Here is a 24,311-nt window from a genome sequence, read left to right on the forward strand (position 1 = left end):
AGTCTATGCAACTTTTAGGAATTATCCTTAAAGGCAAAAGGCATTTTTTGCCACCATTTCCCTTTTTCTTTCCAGCTGGAGTGTGGATGTGATGACTGCTGCTGGAGCAGCCGTCTTGGACTGTGAGGTAGAAGATGAAGATGTATGCTGGGGCTAATGGAGCAACGAGATTGGAGGGGCACAGATCATGATAACCATTTAGCCCCTTTACCAGCTCTGGACTCCTGTGTTTATCTGAGAGAGAAATAAATTTCTATTTTGCTCCAGCCAACTTTACTTTGGTTTTGGGATTCAGAATCTGATCCTCAAAAGTAGGATGTTGCAAATAACAACTAAAATATGGCATTGGCTTAGTGGAACTGGCAGGCCAGCAGATGGCAAAGACAGACATTGCCTTTTATACAGTGACTAAGGTGTCACTTTGATGGAAGTGTCATCTGCAGTACTTTGGAGGAGGAACCACATGCTGACCAAGGCCAGATAATAGAGAAAATGGTGGGAGGGTACAATAAGTATGACTGTTGTTCCTTGTTGCTTTTCACTAAGTCCCATAAAAGTGAGATTGGCTGGGGCTTGAGCCTGGTGGGCTGCAGCAGAGATGGGAGGGAGCCTGGCTTGGCTAAGGGAGGCAGCCTGTAACCTGTGCTCAAGATGCATGAAGGTCTTCAAGTACAGAAAATACCAACTGCTGATGTTCTCCAAACTGCAGCTATTCAAGGCAGTGGCCTTGAAGTGACAGCCTTAGCAGGAGATAAGGCTGAGGGCAGCAAGGCATCTTCAGGACTCTCAGCCAGAAAATAACTAGGTAGCTCTAAAGGTCAGATGAAGGGTCTTGCCTTCCCACCCAAGGCTTCTCTTTCTGGTGGCCTCAAGGTAGTCACCCTTAAGAGGCATGAGCAGAGCACAGAATGTCATTCTAGGCCAGACCTTCAGCTGTGGGTACTTGCTGGAATTCAAGAAACCACAACTCTGGGGACCCCCCCAAAACTGCTCCAGAAGTAAACAGGTGACAAAAGCTGTTCTGTCCCCAAGAAGGCTGCCCACCACTGCATTCCCACCTTGGATGTGGCCATGGAGGCCCATGGACAAGGAAGTCCCCCCAGAGAGCAGGACTTGGCTGTCGGGCAGCTGAGGGACTTACTGGCCTTCTAGAAGCATCTTCGTTCTTCCTGTGCAGTGGGCTTGGATAACTGCTTGGAGCAGTGTTTCCTGTTCTTTCCTCTTATGAATGAGTTTTCAGTGGTTGTTTTCCTATTTCTGCTTCCCTGCTGTTTATGGACTATGTTGGGAGATGACTTGTCTTGAGTTTAGAGGTCATTATACAAGAAATCACGCAGAGCTGATGAAGACCACAGATCATCCAAAGGAGATCTTAGCTTTAGCTTCAAGCCATAAGGGGCTGGGGCTTGGGTTGTCTACCTTGGAGAGAGGAGGAACGGCAGAACCAAAGGATTGAACTATGGTAGAGATTATTAATTGTCCCTTAAACCCATTCTTTCCTTCTCAGAAACAGAACTCTTTTTTTTTTTTTTTTTTTTTTTTAGAAACAGAACTCTTGAATTTGTAAGATACGTAGCTTCTGGGAATAAAAACCTTTCCTAGACTGCCTTGCAGGAGGTATAATGCTACCACTAAGTTCTAATCAATAGAGATGTCCAACATTGAGATGATATACCCTAAGGGAGGTGGTTTTGCTTGCTCCTTCCCCCTTCCTCCATCAGGCTGGCTGGAGCCATCATCACGGACCTCAGCATTGAAGCAGCATCCCGGGGATGGCAGAGCACCAGGTCAGAAGGAACCTGGGACCCTGCGGCTCTTGGAGCCACCCGACAGCCCTGTGTGATATATAAAGTACTGAAACTTCTTTACGTCAGTTATTGTTGTCATGACAGCTGAACCTAATTCAGATCTAGAATTTGCCATACCAGGTCAAGACAGAAATAGGTACGGAGCATCGTCATGCTCCTGACCAAAGGGAAGGCAGGCATGAGCAGAGAGCACTCTCCTCCAAGACAGTTGATATTTACTTAGAGAAAAAAAAAAAAGAAACAGAGAAAACCCTTTCAGAAATCAAGACAATTATTAGAATAAAAATGTCAGCACACAACAAAAAGTGTTGCATAACTTGTGTGTTTTTATATCATCAAACTTTTTCAGTAGAGTCACGGATGGTTCAGAATGAAAAACATCCCAAATGTAGGGAAAAAAACGTTGCTTATTAAGATACTTTCCAAAACGATGAAATACCAATCTTTTTGTTGCTCCAAACAGAATGTGGGTTATAAAGATGGCGGACAGTCGGCCATCAGACTCCCACATGTTCGGTTCCTCAGAGTTAGGCTGAGGCCAGAGTCTCTGCAGTCTTTACAGGTTTTGTTCTCAGCGCAGAACGGCAAGAACCAGAGGGTGCCGATCCTTGTCTCGGCTTTCAACCCTGCTAATGTTTGAGGGACAGTATCTCGGAGACAAGTCATGGAAAGGTGCTACGTCTCTCTCCAGTTGAATTATATGGCTTTGATTGGGGGTTAATTTCAATTCTCTGGAACACTGACTCCCAGAATGGTAAACGTGAAAGAACCCAAGAACTCATCTAGTCCAGCCCAATCTTCTCCTTTTGACACATAAGGAGATTGAAGCCTTAGGGTGTCACATCTCACCCAAGTCTAGGTCTAGACCCTAGTGAGCTTTCCCTTGTTTGAACGTCTATGAGCATTTCCTATTGATGCTGCCTCTTTGTTGCCTCTGAGAGATGAAGCGGCCTGTTGCTTTCACTAAAATGATAATTTCTGAGGAACAACAAAAACAAAAGTATCAGGTAGCAATAGAGGACCAAGAGCGCTTACACTAATCTAAAAGCATTTTTAATGTTTTAATGTTAACTGTCTGGAATTAAAATAAAAAACTTAATTAAAAACCTTTTTAAGTATAAATTACTATGGTAGGAATTACAGACCAGCATGTTTGTGATATAACACCCCTCATCCTGACCTCCCCCAGCCAATCTGAGTTTATCTTTTTTTTTCTGTGAAGTCAAAATACCAAGTGCAGGTTCTACAGGGACACAGGGAGGGACGTCCCTTCTTAAGTCAGCACATCAGTGGGTCTGATCAGATCTTCCAGAAAACAAAATGCAGACGTAAAATGTCTTTTCTGTTCACATCCAGCCAAATTTTCCAGGCAAAATATTCCGTTTTGAAGTTTTTCACTTAGGACTCCAAAAGGCTAAAGTATAATTGTTTAAATGTAGGAAGCACTGAAGCAGGAATGTGGTGGCACAAAATTTAATCAGCTGTGTCTGTAGTAATACTTACTCGTGGATTTTGCCCCTTTCGATAATTGTCTTGTCTTGTTCTTCCCCAGTATTTCGTGAATTTTGTTGCTAGTAACATCTGCTGGGTCTGCACCACTGGCCTGAACCATGGCCGAAAAAGGTGAGCTGGAACCCTGGTAAACTTTTTAGAAATTTACATACAATAATGAGAGCATTTCTGCAACTATATTGAATAATTTGTTTTTTAAGGAAAAAAAAAAAACCACAACTCTCCAAACACATTTAGTCTTCTCAAGCTTCTTGCACACAGGGCGCTGGTGCATTTTTATCAAACAGCAACGTCTTGCTAGACATCCTGATGGCATTTACGTGGCGGTCAGCTTTCTACCTTCCCCTCTTTTTTGGGACTTAACTGGTAGGATGTTTTTTGAGTCCAGACTGAAGAAAGGCATTGGTAGGAGGATATTCATTTGTCCTTTTGTTCTCAGCAAAAGAAATTTTCTTTTGTGGAAAGATCCATATACTTCTGATTCTGGTTTTGGGCTAATGGCTGGTAAATTAACTTTTCCAAGTAATGCACCTGTAAGCAGTGTCAGATAGCTGCCAGCTGATGAAGTCTCCTGCTGAGAGCATTTTCTTCCGTCCTCATAGTCAACCCATAGCCTCAGAATTATTTCTCCTGTTTTACAGGAAATAGAAGAAAGAGGTGTACTGCTCCAAAGTGACCAGGCCAAGAGACGGTTATTCAGGAGTGGGACCAGGAACCAAATCTCCAGCTGCATAATTGCAACCTTTCCGGGTTCATTCTGGAATCCGATAAAGATGGGGCTTCGATGGTCTCCTGTCTCAGAGTAGTGGGCTATGACATGGTGTGACACTTCCCTCCCACCCTTGCCATTTAGCAGTAAAATACTGTGGGGGACAGGTGGGAAGTATGCAACTAAATGAGCTAAGTCTGGAGATAAAGAACCTTCAGAAACCCGGCTCCCATCATCTAGGTCTGTATCCAGCTTGCAACCAGGAAATGACTCAAATGGTCCAGAGTCTGCGAACCATCAAAATGGCTTCACTTCTGCACACTATGATATAAAAGCATCCTTTTCCTATAAATCCCACTAAGAAACTGGCTGAGCTTCCTCTCCCTTCTGGATACATAAAAGCCGCTATTTAAAAATACCACGTTAAAAATTTTATGTAATTTATTTTCCTTAAATAATAATTTGCTACAATCCTGTCAAATATTTTTAAAAAATTTAACACAGTATGAACAAAGGCATAATTCTTTAGAACAATCAAAATCGGGGTGCACTTAGAATAAATTAACATCAAATTGTGTTTATATTCAGATAGCCTGATCCTCTCCTTTGAAATGAAATGGAGACCATTCTAACCGAGGGTGAATGCACACATTTGTTCTTCTATACAGAGACTCATTCTTTATAGAAACTCAACTGTAATTTGAATCAAGTTCGGGATCCTGAGAAACACTTACCATGGGCACACACACACATCCACACACATCCACGGACAACCCTCTAGAAGCTGGGGTTCCCATGGTTCCACGACTAGATCTTTCCTCAGAAGGGCCAAAGATTCTGAATATTTAGATGATACCCCATCTCCCCTCAGGAAAATCGTTAATGTTTCAAGTTTAATAGCTTGAAGTAGCAGCAATCCACGTAGTAGGTTCAGTAGTCGAGAATTCCAGTCTTGGGTTCTGCAGGTATAGCAAAGGGGCGAGCAGAGGCGAGAAGGACCCTACTCCCAAGGACAGATAGGACGGACAGGCGAGAAGGACCCTACTCCTAAGGAGACATCGTTCTCAGAGCCTCAGCTGAAAGCTCGCCTGAACTCACATGACTAACCTGGTCCAGGCATTGTGTGAGCCCCTGGAGAGGGTCACTAATGCAGGGAGCAAGTGGGGCATTTTGGACATGATTCTCAGAAACACGAAATACGGGAAGTGGTGGGGAGATGGGGCAGAGGAAGGAGGGGCAGAAAAGGTCACGCCTGCCCCTTAGCCTGCAATCCCACCAGCCTGCCTCTGAGTACATTCATCAGGGTTCCCCTAGCAGCAGCGGGTGAATGCCAACGGTTCCAGCTCTGCCTCGAAGCACAGAAAGCTCAGCCCTTAGAGTCCTATAAACACATACACACAAACGCCCTAGCAACTTCAAGTAGCCACACCCTCTTGTTTCTGGGAGGTCAACACTGTGGCTGGCCTCCCCTCCCAACTACCCAAGGATGGTTTACAGGAACATGGTGAGGTCTAGGGAGGAAGGCAATAGGACAGGCCCCAAACTGAGATCCCCTTTTGCTTATTTCGAGGACGAACGGGCCTAAGAGTTGCTATAACTGCATGCGTTATCTACACGGTTCCTCTGTACATGATACCTCTTCTAGAGAACTTTAAAGTGCCTGGGTTCAAATGTGCTCATTCCTTCCCCACGGCCTACATATTTCCTCTTGCTGCTTCCGGAGAGAAGGTCTGTCCTGACGGAGGACGCCCTTGGGAAGGAGGAATGAACGCTTCACAGTTGTCTTAACTGGGATCCAGCATTTGGACTAAGCCCTCTTCATAAACACGAAGGATCGCTTCACATACAAACTTGTACTGGCTCTGGAAAAGAAAAGAAACCTGTCAGCCCACCTGTGGCTCCGGAAACACGGCCTCGTACCGCATCCACGCTCGGTCTTTCACACGGTTTGTGAGTGCTCTGAGCTCCGGCTCTGGGCCAGGGCAGACCCTGAGTCCCTGCCTGGGACGCACGGCGGGGCAGAGACCCCCGTGCAGCTGTTATTCCTGCATCATGAGGGCTGGGGGCTCCCAGACAGTGACAGGCAGAGTGTCATGGAAGCCCCTGCCGAGGGAGGAAGCAGCCCATTCTGTGCGGCAGAGTCAAGGTTCAGAGCCCGGGCCAGGAACACCTGGGCGGGAAAGGAGAGGCTGCGCTGGCGGCCGGGCCCTGGGCATGTGGGGCCTTGAGCCACAGTAAGGAGCCTGGACCTTGTTTTAGGCAGGGCCACTGAACGCTGCTCGACATGATGTGGTTCTTTATATTAACTGACACCTATGGAACTTATTTAGTGAAGTGTACGGGGTGAAAGAAAGCGTTGAGACGGTGCTTTACCAGCTGGGAAAATCCACCCGGAAGATGCACTGTAAACATGGTAAACCAGGGGCACCTGGGCACCTGGGTGGCTCAGTGGGTTAAAGCCTCTGCCTTCGGCTTAGGTCATGATTCCCAGGGTCCTGGGATTGAGCCCCGAATCTGGCTCTCTGCTCAGCGGGAAGCCTGCTTCCCCCTCTCTCTCTGCCTGACTCTCTGCCTACTTGTGATCTCTGTCAAATAAATAAATAAAATCTTAAAAAAAACAAAAAACAAAAAACCCATGGTAAACCGGCAGGGAGGGCTTCTGTAACATGAACCAGGGCAGAGAACGAGAGTCTTAATAACCTGATCTTTTCCTCTTAATTGTATTTCCCAAGTATAATATAAAACAAGAGCTCACAATCATTAGAGAAATCTTAGAATCTCTGTCCATGAGCTTGTGAGGGCACAGAGCTGGCGGCAACATGGCATTCCTACTCCTTTCTTTGCTTACTCTACCACCTCCTCTAGAAAGCCTTCCCTGACTTTGCAAAGTCTGCTTTTGATACTCCTCCACTGAGTTCCTTGACTCCCCTTAGACTTCATTACTGTTGAAGCTTTAACTGACTGATCCAGTTTTCCCCCACATTGAAGCTTGGGTCTCTCTGATATGTGCCATTTTCTTTTCTTTTCTTTCTTTCTTTTTTTTTTTTTTTTAAAGATTTTATTTATTTATTTCACAGACAGAGATCACAAGTAGGCAGAGAGGCCGGCAGAGAGAGAGGGGGAAGCAGGCTCCCCACTGAGCAGAGAGCCTGATGCAGGGCTCCATCCCAGGACCCTGGGAATCATGACCTAAGCCGAAGGCAGAGGCTTTAATCCACTGAGCCACCCAGGTGCCCCTGTGTGCCATTTTCTAAATGAATGTGGGATGGTCCCCATTTTATAAAAGCTGGGGAAACTGAGGCTTGGAGAGAGGTTAAGGGACTAGCCAAAGGTCACCCAGTATGTGGGGTAGCCTGAATCATGTGCTTTTTTCTACATCCCCCCATCCCCCTCTCTTGAAGTTCAAGGGGAAACCCACAAGATTTCCTTTGGGAGACACTTGCAGTTTAAATGGCCCAGGTGTGATGCACATGGGAGACAGCCCAAGGAGGAGAGAGTAGGGCTGTGTGAAATGTCCATTGAGCCAAAAGGCTCACCCACAGACAGGCAGGTGCAGTAAAACCCTTGGGGGACTTTGCTTACTTCTGTTGGATAAATGATGGGCCAGTGGCTCGAGCACGTAGAACACAACCAGGGCTGCTCCCTGGCCGCGTGGCTGGCAGGAACCACATGACGGAGACAGCAAAGGGGAAGGGCAGCAAAAGACAGAGGTCACACAGGGTGGGCTTTGGAGTCGCTTAGCCCCGATAAGCTCTGCGACCTTGGGCAAGGGATGCAGAGCCCTGAGCCTTGGTCTCTGAACATGCCAAGCCCTTCGCAGAGGCCTGGCCCAGGGCAAGCAGCCAGAAAGTATTGGCCACCGTTACTACCTTTATCAATGGATTTCTACTCACTGATGTCTGCACCATCATGGCACGCTGGTCTCGCATTTTCCGGACAATATTCAGTGGGTAAACAGGCAGGTTTCTCTCAATGAGGCACATGGCTGTTTCCATGGTGACCAGCACACCGGTGCGCCCTATTCCAGCACTGGGGGACAGAAGCAGAGACTTGGGATTTGCTCACACAGTATTTCTGCAAGGCCCAGCTTAACTCCCAGCCAGTTCCCATGTTTACTCAGACACAGCCTTCCTCCCCTAACCTTCAGAAATACGAAACGCACATTCAGGGCGTGCTGTCGAACGGGCTGAGCATATTCTGAGGCCAGGGGCTTCAACACCCGTGAAGAGAAACCCAGCTTTAAGTGCAAGCTGCACCCCACTCTCATTCACGTCTATTATGAAGGTCAGAGGCTCAAGGACAGACGGAAAGCTGAGGGTGCAGCTTTCTTTTTCTGGTCTACATTCAGGACCTTATTCATAAAATCCCAAATCTTTTGAAACAGCGCAGAAGTAAAGCAGAGGCGTCTTGTAAAGGCGTCTGGTGTCGTGGGATGTAGGGTGCTCTTTGCCAACTTTCTCCAGGTCTTTCCCTCTGGGGTGTGTGTGTGAACACAAACAGCACCGGAGGGCCACCGTACCTGCAGTGAACTAACACAGGTTCGCCGTCCACGCGCAGGGACCGCACAGAGTTGACGAACTCCAGAAAGTCTGAGGAGTCATCGGGAACGCCGTGGTCGGGCCACGCGACATACTGGAGGTGCGTCACAGTGTGCTCCTCCCCGGTCTGTGGAAGAGGCAGGGTGGCCTTGGTGAGTCCATCCAGAAGGTGGGCAGGGGGACCCCAGCCTCAGTTATGGTGGTCCTGTCTCTGGCTGTCCTTCCGCCTGCCATGCACAGCCCTGCCGAGGCCCCCGGAAAGCCCATTCCCCAGGGCTACTCTCCCACGCACCCATCCTCTGGGACACGGCTCAGGCCACAACCCTGCCCCCCGACCCCCAGGACAGGTTCTTCCCCACTTCTGCCCTCCTCGATTCCTTCCCGTTTGCTCTGATGGTCCTTGCCATTAGGGCCACAAATGGGCTTTTTCTTTCTTTCGGGAAGCAAAATACACGTACAGTGAGCTTACCACTTTAAGCATTAGGTGTACAGTTCAGTGGGATTACCTACTTCCCAGAGTGGTACAACCATCACCACTAGCCTTTCGCAGAGGTCGTTCATCTTCCTGAGCTGCAGCTCCGGACCCGGGAAGCACTAACTCTTCGTGCCCCCGCCCCCCAGCCAAGCACCCTTCCGCTCCCTGTCTCTCGGATTTGGACTCCTGCGCTACTCCGTCCAGCTGCACAGTACTTTCCTCTCGTGACTGGCTGATCTGACCTAGTAGAACGTCTTCAGGGGTCATCCTTGCTGTAGCATGCATCAGCCTTTTTGAAAGGCAGTGAAAGGCTGAATAGTATCTCCACTGCACCAACGGGCCATATCTTGTTTCTCCATTATCTGTCAATGGACACGTGGACGTTCCCACCTGCGGGCTATGGTGAGCAGTGGTGCTGTGAACAAGGGTGCTGGTTCCTTCACAAGGCGGCCTGTACACTGGCTGAGAGGCTCAGCAGGGGAAAACGCAGAACAGACCTGGAGGCACCAGCCCGCCCAGGACCATGGGGGATACTGCTGTAGAACCTGCCTCTAAGCTGTGCCCTCCCCGCCACCCCCATTCCCTGCAGGGGTGCAGCTTACCTCAGTGTGGGTGACCAGCATTTCCCGGAACACGTAAGCAATGGTGCAGTCCTCTGACTGACATCGGATGTGAAAGTTGCCGTGTTCCATGACATCGGGAGGATCAGGCCAGTACTGGTGACACTTGGTCTGCAAGGGAACCGCCGGGTATGAGCTAACCTCCACTGTGGGGCTGGTGCTCAGGACCAGTCACCTGGACGGACGGGGCGGGGAAGGGGCATCCGGCCAGAGCCCACACACTCCCACCAGGTACTCTGAGAGTGGCTGGTAGCAGGCAGCCTCAGGCAGAGCCCATCAGCTCTGTCTGTTCCCTGAGGGCAGGAGAGGAGCCTCCCCTCCTCTCCTGGAGAGTAGGATAGGAGTGAGCCTGCCAGGGGCCAGGCCACAGCTCTCGTGCAGCCTGGGGCTGCAGCCTGGAGGTTGGGTACAGAGCCCAGCCTCCTCATCATCCGGGTCCGCTTGCTGGAAGAATAGGAGAGGCCTCAGACATGATGCCTTGACACAGGAACCACCTCTCTTCCTCATCCTCCGGCGCTCCAGGGCCTCGGGCCCCTTCTCTGCTCTCCATACACGCATCCACCTCACCCTCCTTCACCATCCATCCCCTACCCACTCGAGTAGAAGGCCTCAAGGCACAGCGGTTAAGAGCACACAGTGGGAAGTCAGAAGTCTACTGGACTCATTTTCTCCTCTACCTGTTAGCCTTATGGACTTTGAACCTGCCTCTCAACCTCTTGGGATTATCACCGTCTTCACTGGATAGACTGGGACAGCACCTGCTTCCCTGATGGTGACAGAGGCTGGAGGTAATGGTGGGCAGTGCCAGGCTCACTGTGGGGGATCAGGTTACCATGGTTGCTATGAGCCCCCCACTCAACTTCAGTAAGGGTGATCAGAAATTCCACAGAAATCCCAGTGGAAGAAGGCCCCAAACTGAGACGAACATCCCTGTACATTCAAGCAGGATCCCCTAGTCCCTCAGAGGCTTTTGTCCACGACTCGCAGAGCTGACACACTCCCCAGATGGCCAATGAAGAACCCCGGCCTCAGAGGCATTAAGCGACTTGCCCAAGGTCATAGAGCTGCTGTGGTTCCCCTTAAGCTCACCGAGAGCCCATGGCCTCTCCCTGTTTTTGATCCTCCCTTTCAAATCCTGATGCTGCCCACAGCTGTCTTAGCTCCTGCCTCTAGCTTCAAAGCAAAACTCAGGGCCAAGCTGTCCATCCCATCACAGTGCCATCAAATTCTGACTCATTCAATTTTTTTTTTCCTCTCCAAGCCTATAGTTGCAACATCTTACATAAAACTTATATTTGTGTACAGCTAAAAGGGGCTATAAACCGACAGATGCACGTGATTTGTCTAGAACAGCTTTTCTATTCTTATTTTCAAACGTCACAGCGAGTACTTGAAATTAAAGCGTGCGGTCGGAAAGTTGGAGTTAAGAATTTACTTGTAAACCTTAAATATGGGTGTTTGGGTTAGTGGCCATTTCCCAACTTCCCTTAGACAGGAAGGAGCCACCGTCCCCAGAACTCAGGGCAGAGTCAACCCCCTCTGGTCTACACCTGCCTCATCATCTCAGGGTGTCAGGGAACATCTCAAGAAGACGTGAGCACACATGGACCGTGAGCCGAACTGGGCACTCAGAGGCGCCTCGGCCCCTCCTGGTCCTCGGAACGTGGTTTCCAATTGCCTTTCCTGCTCCCAGGGGCTGCTTGGAGGACACAGCCTAAAGGCAGTAACGTGCTGTTGGAAACACCTATCCTAACTGAGCCCAGTTAGGGTCTCTATAAACTTTGAAGATTTGACGGGAAGGTGCAAGGATCCACTTGTCTTGTTGCTACCTAGGACAAGCCTTGTAAGGTGCCTTGGCTTCTGGAAACTGTCACCCACCAAGCCGCAGTGGTCTGTGTCTTTCTTCAGTTTCTCCCTGCCCCCTGCATCCTGCAAGTGGGCCTGGGACCCCTGCTTGGCTTCAGATCATAGCCGGGCAGCTCCTGGGAGGGCTCTCAGCTACAGACGCCCAGGCGTCCTGCCCACAGGACTGCTGACGCGAAAGGCTGTCTGAAGTGATCGGCCCATACAAGGCACAGCCACAGATACCCTATTTCCAGAGACTCCCAGTGAAGCTGACGAGAACCGGACTCTACGCTTTGATCAAATTTAGGTTTTAGGTCTTTTGGATCACAAAGCAGTGAGGGTGTAGAGAAAGAGCAAGGAGTCTGTGAAAACTGAGTTTCAATCCTGGTGAATAGAAAGCTCCACTAACCAATGGTGTGATCCTGGGTGAGTTACTAGACTTCTGGAGTCTCGGTGTCCACATTCCTGCAGGCTGTGGGGGTGAGGACGGTAACCACTAAAGCCTACTAGCTATTGCTCAGGGTACGCCCAAGCATGAAATGGTACTTTTTATGGATATTAGCTTGGCCTCAAAAATACCCTATGAGGGCGGTATTACCGTCTCTCTATTTTGCATATGAATAAACTGAGGTTTTGAGTGTGAATCTACTGCAGATCATACAAAGATGTGAAAAATACTTTTTCCCCCAGAGAAAGCATCCCTGATGGAAGGTGCGGGAGAATGCTTTTTCAATAGAAAAGTGATACCCCTATAGGTCTTTCTCCTCTATGAGGAAACCTGTGAACCTGAAGGGAGACTATTGCTAAGACTAAGAGAAGCATTTTGAGGGGTAATGAAACAAGGCAGGTATCAAAGTGATGCTGCCGCGGGAGCACCTCACAGGCCGGAAGACGTGCTCGAGGAGACCCCGCACTCGTGGACGCACCTGCTGGGCACAGTCATGATGGGGGCTCTGGCCAGCTGCCGTCTGCGGGGAGGCCCACCCTGCTGAATGCACAGTAGGGGAGAAAGCAAATGGGACACGGTGAAAAGCTCAACTCTCAGAATAGGGAAGGGGAGAAGCCGGCTTGGAGACAACCCGTGGGCGGGGTGAAGAATAGATAAGGGACCTCAGGGATAAAGGGCGCAGGTCAGCTGAGAGCTCGGAACAGGAGAGGGAGGAAACATGTGGCCTGGATTTTTACAAGAACAGGTTTTCAACAATGGATGCACAGGAGGGTAAGTCCCCCAGGGCCTGAGATAGCGAAGGCAATACAGACTCCGGAGAAGGGCCTGGCTGGGATGGGCTCAGTCAGGAAGACCGCTGGGAAACAAAGAAGGCCCGTGGGGCACAGGGAGACCTCGGAGGAGCTCAGGTTCTGAGCAGATGCCGACAAAAGGCGGGGAAGTGGGATGTCATCAGGACAGAGCAGGAGGGGCAGGGCCCATAAGAGTGGGCAGTGCCCATAAGAGTGGGCAGTGGAAGCAGGGCCTATGGGATGGAAGAAAGGGCCTTTCTGTCTGGGCTGGAATGAACAGGATGAGGGAAGAGGGGCTGTTTTCCAGGGTAGATCATCTGTCACTTGCCAGGCCTGCTGCCGCTGGAGAATGACCTCAGGGCTGGGAAGGGCAGAGCCAACCTTAAAGGGGAAAGAGAAGCCCAACCCAGGGAGGTCACCATGTCCAGCTGCCCCAAAAGACCTTGTGACATGGGGGAGTGGCACCTCTATGAATACTCTGAAAGAAGCTTCCAGGCACCCAGAAGTCACAGAATAGAGGCAAGCATAGCACAGGTTTCATATGGGGAGCCTGGCAGGCTGTGGAAAAAGAAAAGGTGACAAAGGTGATGTTAGTCACCTACAAAATACCAGAAGTGGCCCAGAGCAGGGCCTGCAGAGTGTGGGAGCTGCTGGTACAATTGGGGATTCCATAACATGGAAATGCATTTAAAAAAAATATATATTTATTTATGTACTCTTAGAGAGAGCGCCCACTCGAGCAGTGGGGAGGGGTAATGGGAGAGGGAGAGAGAATCTTAAACAGGCTCCATGCTCACTGTAGAGCCTGATACGGAGCTTGATCTCATGATCCTGAGATCAGGATCTGAGCTGAAACCAAGAGTTGGACACTTTAACTGACGGAGCCACCAGGCGTCCCAGGCAAATTTTTTCCTATGTGCTAAGGACAGTCTGAATTGGGTTGAGGATGGCTTTAACAACCCTTCCTTAATACATTAACTCCCTTTTCATGAGAGACAGAGAAAGCATGGGTGCGCACACATTCATCTGCTCCAGGCTTTGTGTCCAGAAGCTGCAAGGTGAGGCAAGAGTACTCACTTACACTTTAGTAACACTGTTCTATGGCGCATACACATATATAAACATATCTATATCTATATCTATATATATATATAGGGTCCATGCCCAGAGTGGAGTCCAACATAGGGTGTGAACTCAGAACCCTGAGATCAAGACCTGAGCTGAGATCAAGAGTCAGATGTTTAAACAACTAAGCCACCAGGTGTCCCGTGGTCTTTGTATTTTCATGTATACCTTCTCTTTATGGCATGTGATATTTGATTTCCATTTAAGGTATATCTTTTTTAAAATAAATTTATTAAAGGAAAAAAAGATATGTCAATTTAAAGAAAAAAATAATACTGTAGTAAAATAAATTCAGTCTTGTCCCAGCAATAATTGTTAAGGTGGTCCCCAGCTACCACTGCCAGCTGATGTTTACATCATATTGTGTGCCAAGCACCCTTCCAAGAAACCCACTGATATTAACCCCCGACAATCCCACAAGACAGGCACTATTATTATTCCATTCTACCAGAGGTTTTGTAGCTTTCCAAAGTCACACAAAGTTCAGAGCCAGGATCTGAATCTGACTGCCTAATCTTCCCCACCACAGCCCAGAACAAGAGGGTTGTAAGGGCTCCAGAAAAAGAGAGAGTGCGGGACTGTGAGTCAGCCAGGGTTCCCTAAGTTCAAAAAAAAAGGGTCTAGGTCACTTCATTTCCTATTCAAAACAAAATTAGAAAGTGACAAGAAATGAAACAAAATATAAACAAACGAACAAAAAAAAATCAGACAAAACAGACTTGTGGACAAGGAGATGAGGTGATGCCCTGTGATTTCAGGAAAGCCTTGCACAGTCTCTCAGGGTAATGGGGTAAGACAAGGTAGAGAAGAGCCAGAGCCAGGAGCAGAGCTGGAAGGGTTACAGCTGCTGCCCCAAGGGTGCCCTCGATGCGTCTGACTCACGGCATTCTAGAAGGAGGTTTCTACTGCCTCTTGAGGACCTTCACATTTTTAAACAGTGACTTCATGACAAGAAGAGATTCTGATCAAAACTGTGAGTGACAAGAAGCTAAGAGTGACAGCCAACACAAGGAACAATAGAAGGGAAGCCCAAAAAGCCGCAGGGAGCATGTGACAGGCCAGATCTATGGCCGAATCCAGCCCGTGACAATGACACACGACACAATGCTAACATCTGCTGGACACTTGCCACATGCAGTTCTCTAAGCTTTTTACATACAACGTCTCCGTCTCTACAACCCGTCCAAGATGGGCACGACGATCGCCTCCACCTCATATATGGAGAAGCTAAGGGCAGAGAGATGAAGTAACTTGCTCAGGGGGAATCACGCTGTGAACCCAGATTGTCTGGCTCCAGGACCCGCGACATTCTGCATGTGTAGCTTTGAAGAGTCAAGCGCAGAGTACAGAACAGGGCAACTGGTCCGAGAGTGACACCAAGACAGAGACCAAACGCTTTCTCTGGGTCACAGGATTGCTGGAGGCCGAGATTATAATAACCTTTTACAAAGTCTGAGGTTATTTTCAGATACCTAAAAGGCCAGTGCCTAGGAGGGAGGGGTAACTTATTCTGTGTCTTCCTGGTGGGAGAAGCAGGTGGGGTGGAGGTTCAAAGGCATGTGGATTTCAGCGAGTGGTAAGGAGGAATTTTTTTTTTTTTTTTTTAAACTGGAGCCGAACACCCATGAGACGGACCCTGGAGGTGTTTTTGCAGAAGCTGGGAGCCCGCTACTTCGGAGAACACACAGAAGTCCTTTGCAATCCATCAGGCTCTGCAGAATTAGTTAGGAATTCTCATTTTGCTGTTTCAGGCGAGAGTGTAGACTGTTCTCAAACATACTATTCATTCTAATCTGCACAATCTGATTTTCAGCATGGATCAATTTGGTATTCTGAGTGATGGACCAGGGAGGGAGGCCTGGGAGGGAGGCCTGGGAGGGAGCAGCACACGAATCATTCAAAGCAGGTGGCTCAAAGTTAATTTATCTCTGCATAAATGTTTCCTAATGAAGGTATCTTGCCGTATGCACAAGTTAGAGAATGCACAACACAGGTATCCCTTGCCCAGTGACTTCTGTTCTATGATCAGTGAAATGCTCCTCTGGAAAATGCACCCCACTAAGCCCAGTGTGCTGCCTGTCACTCTCCTCATCAAGCCCTTCTTCCCCTTTTTGCATCGGGTTTTGCTGCATCACAAGCAAGGCAGACAGACGCTGTAATTTTTCTACTTATTATGGTCACTGTGGCACACCCACCGCTCTGCTCAGGACCAGCGCTTGTCCTGCGTGGCTGAGGCTACAGTCAACACGGGGGTTTGGGGCCAGGTGAAGGGAGGCAAAGGGAACAGCCTTCTGCTGGTTATGATGGATCGGAGACAGGGACGGGAGGGGCTGTCTGATCCTCGTCAGCTCTGGGAGGGCCAGGGAGTGGGCAGGAATGCCGAGCCGCCCATCAGTCGAGGTGTCTATCGGTAGCTCTCAAAAGGAGACCTATGAGTCACACAAGGGCTGGACCAGGGGGCGTTAAAGATCCTTTCCAGGTCTGAGGTTCATGTTCCACAGAGCACGGCGTGACATGCCCGTGTGTGAATTGGAAATCAAGCCACTTACCCGTCCTCGCTCGGTGAGAGTTGTCAACATGACAATGAGTGATAACTTCTGATCCCAGACGACTTGCCAAAATTGTGCACAGGTGTGTGGCAGGGGACCCTGAGCAGCAATGTACTTGTTCACAAGGTTAGCAGCAGGAATTTCCATCTGGCAAGAGATGGTTCAGGCGTTAGTACCCGTCGCCGTGACAAGGTGGACGTGGAACTGGATCTTAAACTCTTCTAGTTGGTGCCTGACATCACACCAGAATATCCCGCCAATTTATAGCCAACAAAGAAAATCAAAGAAAAAGCTACTTTAAAAAATCCTTGAAACACACTGGACAACGCCACTAGCATTAAGTACGTAGGGTAAAGCCGTACGACACGCAGTAGGTGATAATCAGAAACATACCTACAAGATGGCAAAGAGTCTCAATGACTTTTACTGCCGGATCCTAAATATAATCAGTGCTGGCCATCTGTATCTTCAGCAACACATACCGGTCCTCGTGCCCAAATCTTTCCCCATGCAGGGCTTTCTATCAAGATCCATGGACTTTTCTCTGATGCACAGACCACACGGCTTATCCCCCCACAAATGCTATGCTTTGCTTTCTGCAGGGCTGCTAATGTCGTGTCATTGAGCTGACCAATCCTTTCCCCCACCCAACCTTACGATGTATCATCAACAAATACAAATTGCATGTATTTAAGGTGTACAACAGGATGGTGTGATACATGCGTATGTTGAGGAATGATCACCACAGTCAAGTTCATGAACACATCCATTACTTCACACAGTTACCACTTGAGTTCATTAATGTTAAACGCCAAAATGTTTTCAGCTGTCCTCAGGGTCCCTCCGCCACCCGGCCCTGCTCACACTTCTTCCCTCTGAACGGAGTCATTTCTATGAAAAACATTCAGAACCTGATGAGCTCTGAAGCGACATGGGGATTCACTCATTCTTAGATGGGGAAGGCAAAGAGAGGCGCCTAATTCATGGTTTGGTTGATGCTTGGGTTAATGGCTTCTTCAACCCCGGTCTGAGTTCCCTCATATCCTCACGGTCAAGGAGACCGGATAGCGTGACCTTGCTGACCCCACCAATTCTGATGCTCTGCTCTTAAGACACAAGGAAGGGTGAAGTGAGGGGGCAATGAGTTCCACAGATGTTTTGGAATAAATGGAATCACTGATAGGACCCATTTTATCAGGCAGTTCTTGATATTTTCCTATAACTTGAAAACCTGAGAAATCATCTGTTCATTTAGATCAGGGGTTGGCAAACTGTGGCCAGAGGGCCAAATCTGACAGCCACTTTGCAAGCTAACACTGTTTTGTTTTTGTTTTGTTTTTTTTTAAGATTTTATTTATTTATTTGAGAAAGAGAGAGCATGCATGAGAGAGCACAAGTAGGGGGAGCAGCAGGGGCAGGGGGAGAAGCAGACTCCCCGCTGAGCAGGAAGCCCAAGGCAGGGCTTGATCCTAGGACCCTGGGATCCTGACCTGAGCCAAAGACAGACACTCGACTGACTGAGCCACCCAGGCACCCCATGATTTTTTTTTAAGATTTTGTTTATTTAAAGAGCATGAGCAGGGGAAGGGAGCAGAGGGAGAGGGCCAAAGAATCTCAAGCAGACCCCACGTGGGTGAGGAGCCCGAGTCGGGGCTCAGTGGCATGACCCTGAGGCTCACGACCTGAACTGTAATTGAGAAACAGATGCTGAATGGACTGAGCCATGCAGGTAATCTGCAAGCTAAGAGTGTTTTAAAACTATTTCTACATGGTTGCATTTTATTTTATTTTTAAAGATTTTATTTATTTATTTGTCAGAGAGAGAGAGAGAGAGCAAGAGCGAGCACAGGCAGACAGAGTGGCAGGCTGAGGCAGAGGGAGAAGCAGGCTCCCTGCCAAGCAAGGAGCCCCATGTGGGACTCATCCCAGGATGCTGGGATCATGACCTGAGCCGAAGGCAGCCACTGAACCAACTGAGCCACCCAGGCGTCCCTACATGGTTGCATTTTAAATGGCTGTGTAAGTACCTAAGTAATATCCTCCATTTTGCCTCAGCCTACAAAGATCGAAATGTTTATCACCTGGCCCTCTACAGAAAAAGCATGCTAACCCCTAGTTTAAATGACGACAATGAGGTTCAGAGAGGCCAAGTAAGTTGTCCAAGATGCATCTGCAGAGTGAAGTGCATGTTTTTCCCACAACATGTGAAATCTGTTATCTTTTCTTTCTGGGTTATATGCACAAGTGGTTTTCTTCCTCTTATTTTTAGGTGGGATGTACAGTAATAACATGCGGTGGGGGGGAACACAGAAAGTTACAAGCATACCACTGGCAAGAAAAAAAAAAAATCAAAACAACCAAAAAAAAAAAAAAAAAAAGCAACTCACAAAAATGTCAGCAGTTGAGGACAGAAGGCATGTGGACGATGGGAGTCAGAGACACGGAGTCTGAGTTTTGGTCTCACCTTCTGTTAGCTTTGTGACTTTTCAAATTATTTAATCTCTCTGAACCTTAGTTTTGTCCTCTGTAAAGTGAGACTATTGTGCCTTCCCTCAGGGGCTGCTGAGGTGCTGAAAGGAGGGGGCGAACGGGGAAGCACTCTGTCCACCGCAAAGCACCACCCATGCCACGATCATGCTTGGGACAGTGATCAATGTGCTCTTAGTATCCAGATTCTTGACTTACGTTCACATAACTCGCATTAATATAATCTTCATTTCCCTGCAATAAGACCCGGGTGGTGTCGTCTGCAGGGAGAAAAAAATTTACCGGTTATCCGGAGCGTTACTTGGATCATGCCAAGGAAACCAGAGTTCAGTCCCCAAGCCCATCTGCAGTTCTCGTCTCATTAGCATAAACACTATCCCCCAACTGTTCCCAGTCTGACATGGCGGCAATAAAGACGGTGGTGTTTACAGACACACTGAAAATCGTTCCAGAATACCAGACAATCTGTTTTAAAAAGAGAAACATTATCTCGGCGATTTGGGGGAGGGTGGGCAGGGGAGGGAGGCGTTCACCCCGGATACTCACAAGGCAGCACATCTTTGTATCGGTTTTTGTCCAAATTTTGAGGCAGCTTTGCAAAGGTGATGGCCAGACCCGGCTTCTTTCTGTAGAGTTGCTATATAACGAATACAGAAGTGAGGGAAAAAAACCAAAACACAAAAAACCAGCATTGCAAAAAACAGCTATGGAGGGAGTGTGGAAACATACTTTAACAATAGTCAACCATGCCCCGCAGTTAGGGGCTATATCATTTATTTTTTCAAAGAGCGAGCAAGCAGGGAGGGGCAGAGAGAGAGAGAGCGAGAGAGAAAGAGAGAGTATCTCAAACAGACTCACCACTCAGTGCAGAGCCCGAAGTGGGGCTTAATCTTACACCCTGACATCATGACCAGAGCCAAAACCACGAGTCAGATGCAAAACCAACTGAGACAGCCAGGTGCCCCTAGGTGCTATATTTTAAAAGAAAATTCTTCCTAATAAGAAATTTTATACTCCTATGAGAAACTGACTACATTCACTTTTTTTCTTTGTCTTTTTTCTTAACAGGAGGATCTTTGGGAGAAAGGAAGTCACAGGCAGGGTTCTGAATCACCAGATAATGGAATATGGTTAGTAAAACCTCATCCTTAGGACAGTTACTTGACAAATGCTAGAAGCAAGTAAAGAAAGGAAAGGATCCTGACTCCAAGTTACAATGGAGACCATTTACATTAGTCTAGAAACATTTCCTTTCAGTTCAACGGAGAGAGCCCGGTTCTTAACTAAAGTACAAGAGCATCTCATTCATCATTTCAGAAGTCTTGTTTCCACAGTAAAAAGAGTGAAAGCTTTGTTTAAAGACGTATTTCCATGTGCATGAAACAACTAGGAAAAAATGCAATTAAAACCATCTTTGCCCATCTATAAGCACCTACTGGACACATTTATGTGGTACCTGGTATGATTCTGACAAAAGGTCTGTGGGAGGGACTAAGAGGGCCCTTATTTCGCAAGCGAGAAGCAGAGACTATATATCTTGCTCACAATCACGATCAGATCTGACTCAATGTTTGAGCTTTCTTTTTCTCTGAAACCACACTGTGGAGGTATGACTGTCATGTAAGAAGTGGTATGTATTTCATGTATATAACTTGCCGAGTCTGGGGAGAAGGATACACCACAAGGGCTGCAGACACATTTGTTCCTTCCCAGTTTTCTACAGCCCTTGAGTTTTTTCTTCCCCTCTTTCTTTCCTTTTTTTTTTTTTTTAAGATTTTATTGATTTATTTGAGAGAGCGTGCATGCACACATGAGTGGGGGAGGGGCAAAGGGAGAGGAAGAAGCTGACCCTGCCCTCATGACCCTGAGATCATGACCCGAGCTGAAACCCAGAGTTGGGCGCTCAACCTACTGACCACCCAAACATCCCTCACCAGTGCTTTTGCTAAATGAACTTTATGAAAGTTTAAAAACAACACAACTTTTTTTCAATATTGAAAGTGTTCTTTCTTTCCCTAGAAAATCTGGGAAATTCAGACTAGGATAAAGAAAAAAAAAAACAAAAAAACCCAGTAATTTCACAACCCCTACGATGACCCTTTTCATCGGTTTTCTCTAGTTTTCTATGCATACATGTATACAAATAAACCTAAGTACACATGTATACACAGAAGACCGAGACATACTACATTTTTAAAAATAAAAAATGAGACTCACCTCCATATTGGCACTTCCTATACTATGTTCTATGGAACCCAAGGGGTTTCGTTTCTTAAGACTTTTATTTATTTATTTGATAGAGAGCAGGAGAGCACAGCAGGGTGAGTGAAGGCAGAGGGAGAAGCAGGCTCCTCACCTGAGCAGGAAGCCCGATGTGGGGCTCAAAGTGGGGTTCGATCCCAGGACCCTGGGATCATGACCTGAGCTGAAGGTGGATGCTCATTCAGGCACCCTACCCAACTGTTTTGAAAGATGCTAATAGGTATTCCTTAGAAAGTCTCAAGTCAAAGAAATTTGGAAAATACAAGCCATCTTATGTTCTATGATTAGCTAAGCGTTTTTCAAGATCATTTGGAGGCCATGGAGGATCTCACATCTCATAAGAAGTATTCTGGGAAATACTATCGTAATTTTGAAGCCTGTTTTTTCCAGCTTACTAGAGCCTAGTTCCCTATGCCATTACATCTTCTAATATTCTCTACATAAAATGATTTTTACTGGAATAATTTATAGTTTCACATAATGTAACTTTTTAAAAAAAATTTACTTATTTATTTGACAGACAGAGATCATAAGTAGTCAGAGAGGCAGGCAGAGAGAGAGGAAGGGAAGCAGGCTCCCTGCTGAGCAGAGAGCCCGATGTGGGACTCGATCCCAGGACCCTGGGATCATGACCTGAGCTGAAGGCAGCGGCTTAACCCACTGAGCCACCCAGGTGCCCCTCACATAATGTAACTTTTACTCTATCTTTTCATTAGGCTGTTTTCAGTGTTTTTACTCTTATAAATTTCCAGGAGAATTATTGTATCAAAACGTATTTTTAGGGACTGTGATACATATAACTAAGTTGTCCTACTGGGGTGTATGAGAACAAATTAATATTCCATCAAATTGTGGCCAACATCATCAATGTGTTTGCAATTTTAGTAAGAAGGCTGGGCGGTATTTTCCGCCAGAATTTTTGCAAATTGTATTTTTTGCAAATTGTATTTCTTGTAAACTGACCTCTGTAAGTCTGTTTCTCTTATTAGTTCTTTTTTCATTAAATAAACAAGCTGCACAGAAATCACCAGGAGAGAATTAGCACTGAGATTTTTGGCAACAATAATTGTGTCATGTCTTATACATTTACCAGATGTTCAGAATTTGCAATCTCTCCCCCAGCTCAGCTACTGAACTTCACAATTTCAGTTCATAACAATCAAGCAGCCACAGAACAACTTCTGAAACGTCTGCCACCTTTCATGGACCGAGACCATTCTAGAAATAAATTCATGATTTATTGGGAGGTTTGGTTTGATACTGTAAGGAGACTGAGTCGTATTTCCCCAAATGACCTTTTGGTTCTGACTGACTAACTGCATGGAGGTAAAATCCAATTAAGTGAATATAATCAGTAAAGCTAAGCCGGAGGTTCAAATTCCAAGATTTTTTTTTTCCCCCAAATAAAGTCGTAAATGTAATCAACTTGACATGGTCTAGCAGAAAAGCACAGATCTAGCAAAAGGCTTTAATTACAACATAACATAATTTAACAAAACATTACCGTAAATATATAAATATATCTCAGCCATAACAATCTGTTGATAAATTAGTAAGGTTCTAAAATAAAAAATAAAATAACAGTGTTTAAACATTTTAAAATGTGCACACCCTGGGCTTTATCTGACAGGAATGCATAAAGATTCATATCAAAGAAATTTCCCCATGGCAAAGTATTTTTTTTATGAATACTGGAAATAGCCTGAAAATTTCCCAGTAGGGAGAAGTGTTGCCTTAAATTATGGTACAGTCATACCACAGAATTATGCGCAATGAAGAGAAGAAGACTTAAAGCACAGATTTGGAAGGATATTCATTCATCTCTTTCTAAGCGAAGAATGCAAGTTACAGAATAAAGTGTGATCCCTTTAATATATAACAGCACATTTGTCACTACTGGGTATTTACCCTAAAGATACAAATGTAGTAATCCGAAGGGGCACGTGCACCCAAATGTTTATAGCAGCAATGTCCACAATAGCCAAACTATGGAAGGAACCTAGATGTCCATCAACAGATGAATGGATAAAGAAGATGTGGTATATATACACAATGGAATACTATGCAGCCATCAAAAGAAATGAAATCTTGCCATTTGCGATGACGTGGATGGAGCTAGAGGGTATCATGCTTAGCGAAATAAGTCAGAGAAAGACAATTATCATATGATCTCTCTGATATGAGGACTTTGAGAGGCAGGATGGGGAGTTTAGGGCGTAGGGAAGGAAAAAATGAAAGAAGATGGGATCGGGAGGGAGACAAGCCATAAGAGACTCTTAATCTCACTAAACAAACTGAGGGTTGCTGGGGGGTGAGGGGTATGGAGAGTGTGGTTGGGTTATGGACACTGGGGGAGGTATGTTACATGGTGAGTGCTGTGAAGTGTGTAAACCTGACGACTCACGGACCTGTACCCTTGGGGTAAATAATACATTACATGTTAATAAAAATAATTTTTAAAAAAGACCAAAAAATACATTTGCATGAGCACCAGAACAAGTGTGGAAGGACAGGCACCAAGTTGTTATTTGTAAATGTGTAACAAAAAGAAAGAAGCTAAAGAAGATGGGAGTCAGGAGACAATTCTACTTTGGCTATTTCTTAATTACTTGAATTATTACAATGCAAATTCTTTTTTTTTTTTTAAACTTTTACTTAACTTTTAGTTAGTTAACATATAGTACAATATTGGTTTCAGGTGGAGAATTTATCACTTATATACAACACCCAAAGCTCATCAGAAGTGCCCCACTTTAATGTTCATCACTCATTTACCCCATCCCCTGCCCACCTCCCCTCCAGCCAAATTCTTTTCCCTTTTTTTTTTTTTTTTAAGATTTATGTATTTGAGAGAGAAAGAGCACGTGAGCGATCAGGGAGACTCCCAAGCAGACTCCCTGTTGAGCACGGAGCCCAACACAGGGCTCCATCCTACCACCCTGAGAATCATGACCTGAGCCAAAACCAAGAGTCAGAGGCCCAACTGACTGAGCCACCCAGAAGCCCCAGCCAAATTATTTCTTAAATTCAAATGACTGAATGAGGACAAAAAAGAACCTAGAATAAATCTATATATAAAATTTCAAAATTCTACAAAAAGCTGGGTGAACAGGAAGATGATTTTGGGGGCCTTCAGAGAGTA

The 24,311-nt window shown here is 46.7% G+C and overlaps 1 protein-coding gene across 1 annotated transcript in view; it reads right to left on the bottom strand.

The window, feature by feature from the left end:
* Positions 1-4,448: 4,448 nt before the first annotated feature.
* PTPN3 (protein tyrosine phosphatase non-receptor type 3) overlaps positions 4,449-24,311 on the bottom strand; it is a 111,293-nt gene continuing 91,430 nt past the window's right edge. Inside the window, 7 exon segments of the mRNA XM_047699159.1 lie at positions 4,449-5,891; positions 7,923-8,058; positions 8,549-8,694; positions 9,645-9,773; positions 16,421-16,567; positions 19,106-19,167; positions 19,454-19,544. Coding sequence (XP_047555115.1) covers positions 5,814-5,891; positions 7,923-8,058; positions 8,549-8,694; positions 9,645-9,773; positions 16,421-16,567; positions 19,106-19,167; positions 19,454-19,544 — 789 coding nt within the window. The 3' untranslated portion in view covers positions 4,449-5,813.

This window comes from Lutra lutra, chromosome 13 (assembly GCF_902655055.1).
Source record: "Lutra lutra chromosome 13, mLutLut1.2, whole genome shotgun sequence".
NCBI classification, from domain to species: Eukaryota; Metazoa; Chordata; class Mammalia; order Carnivora; family Mustelidae; genus Lutra; species Lutra lutra.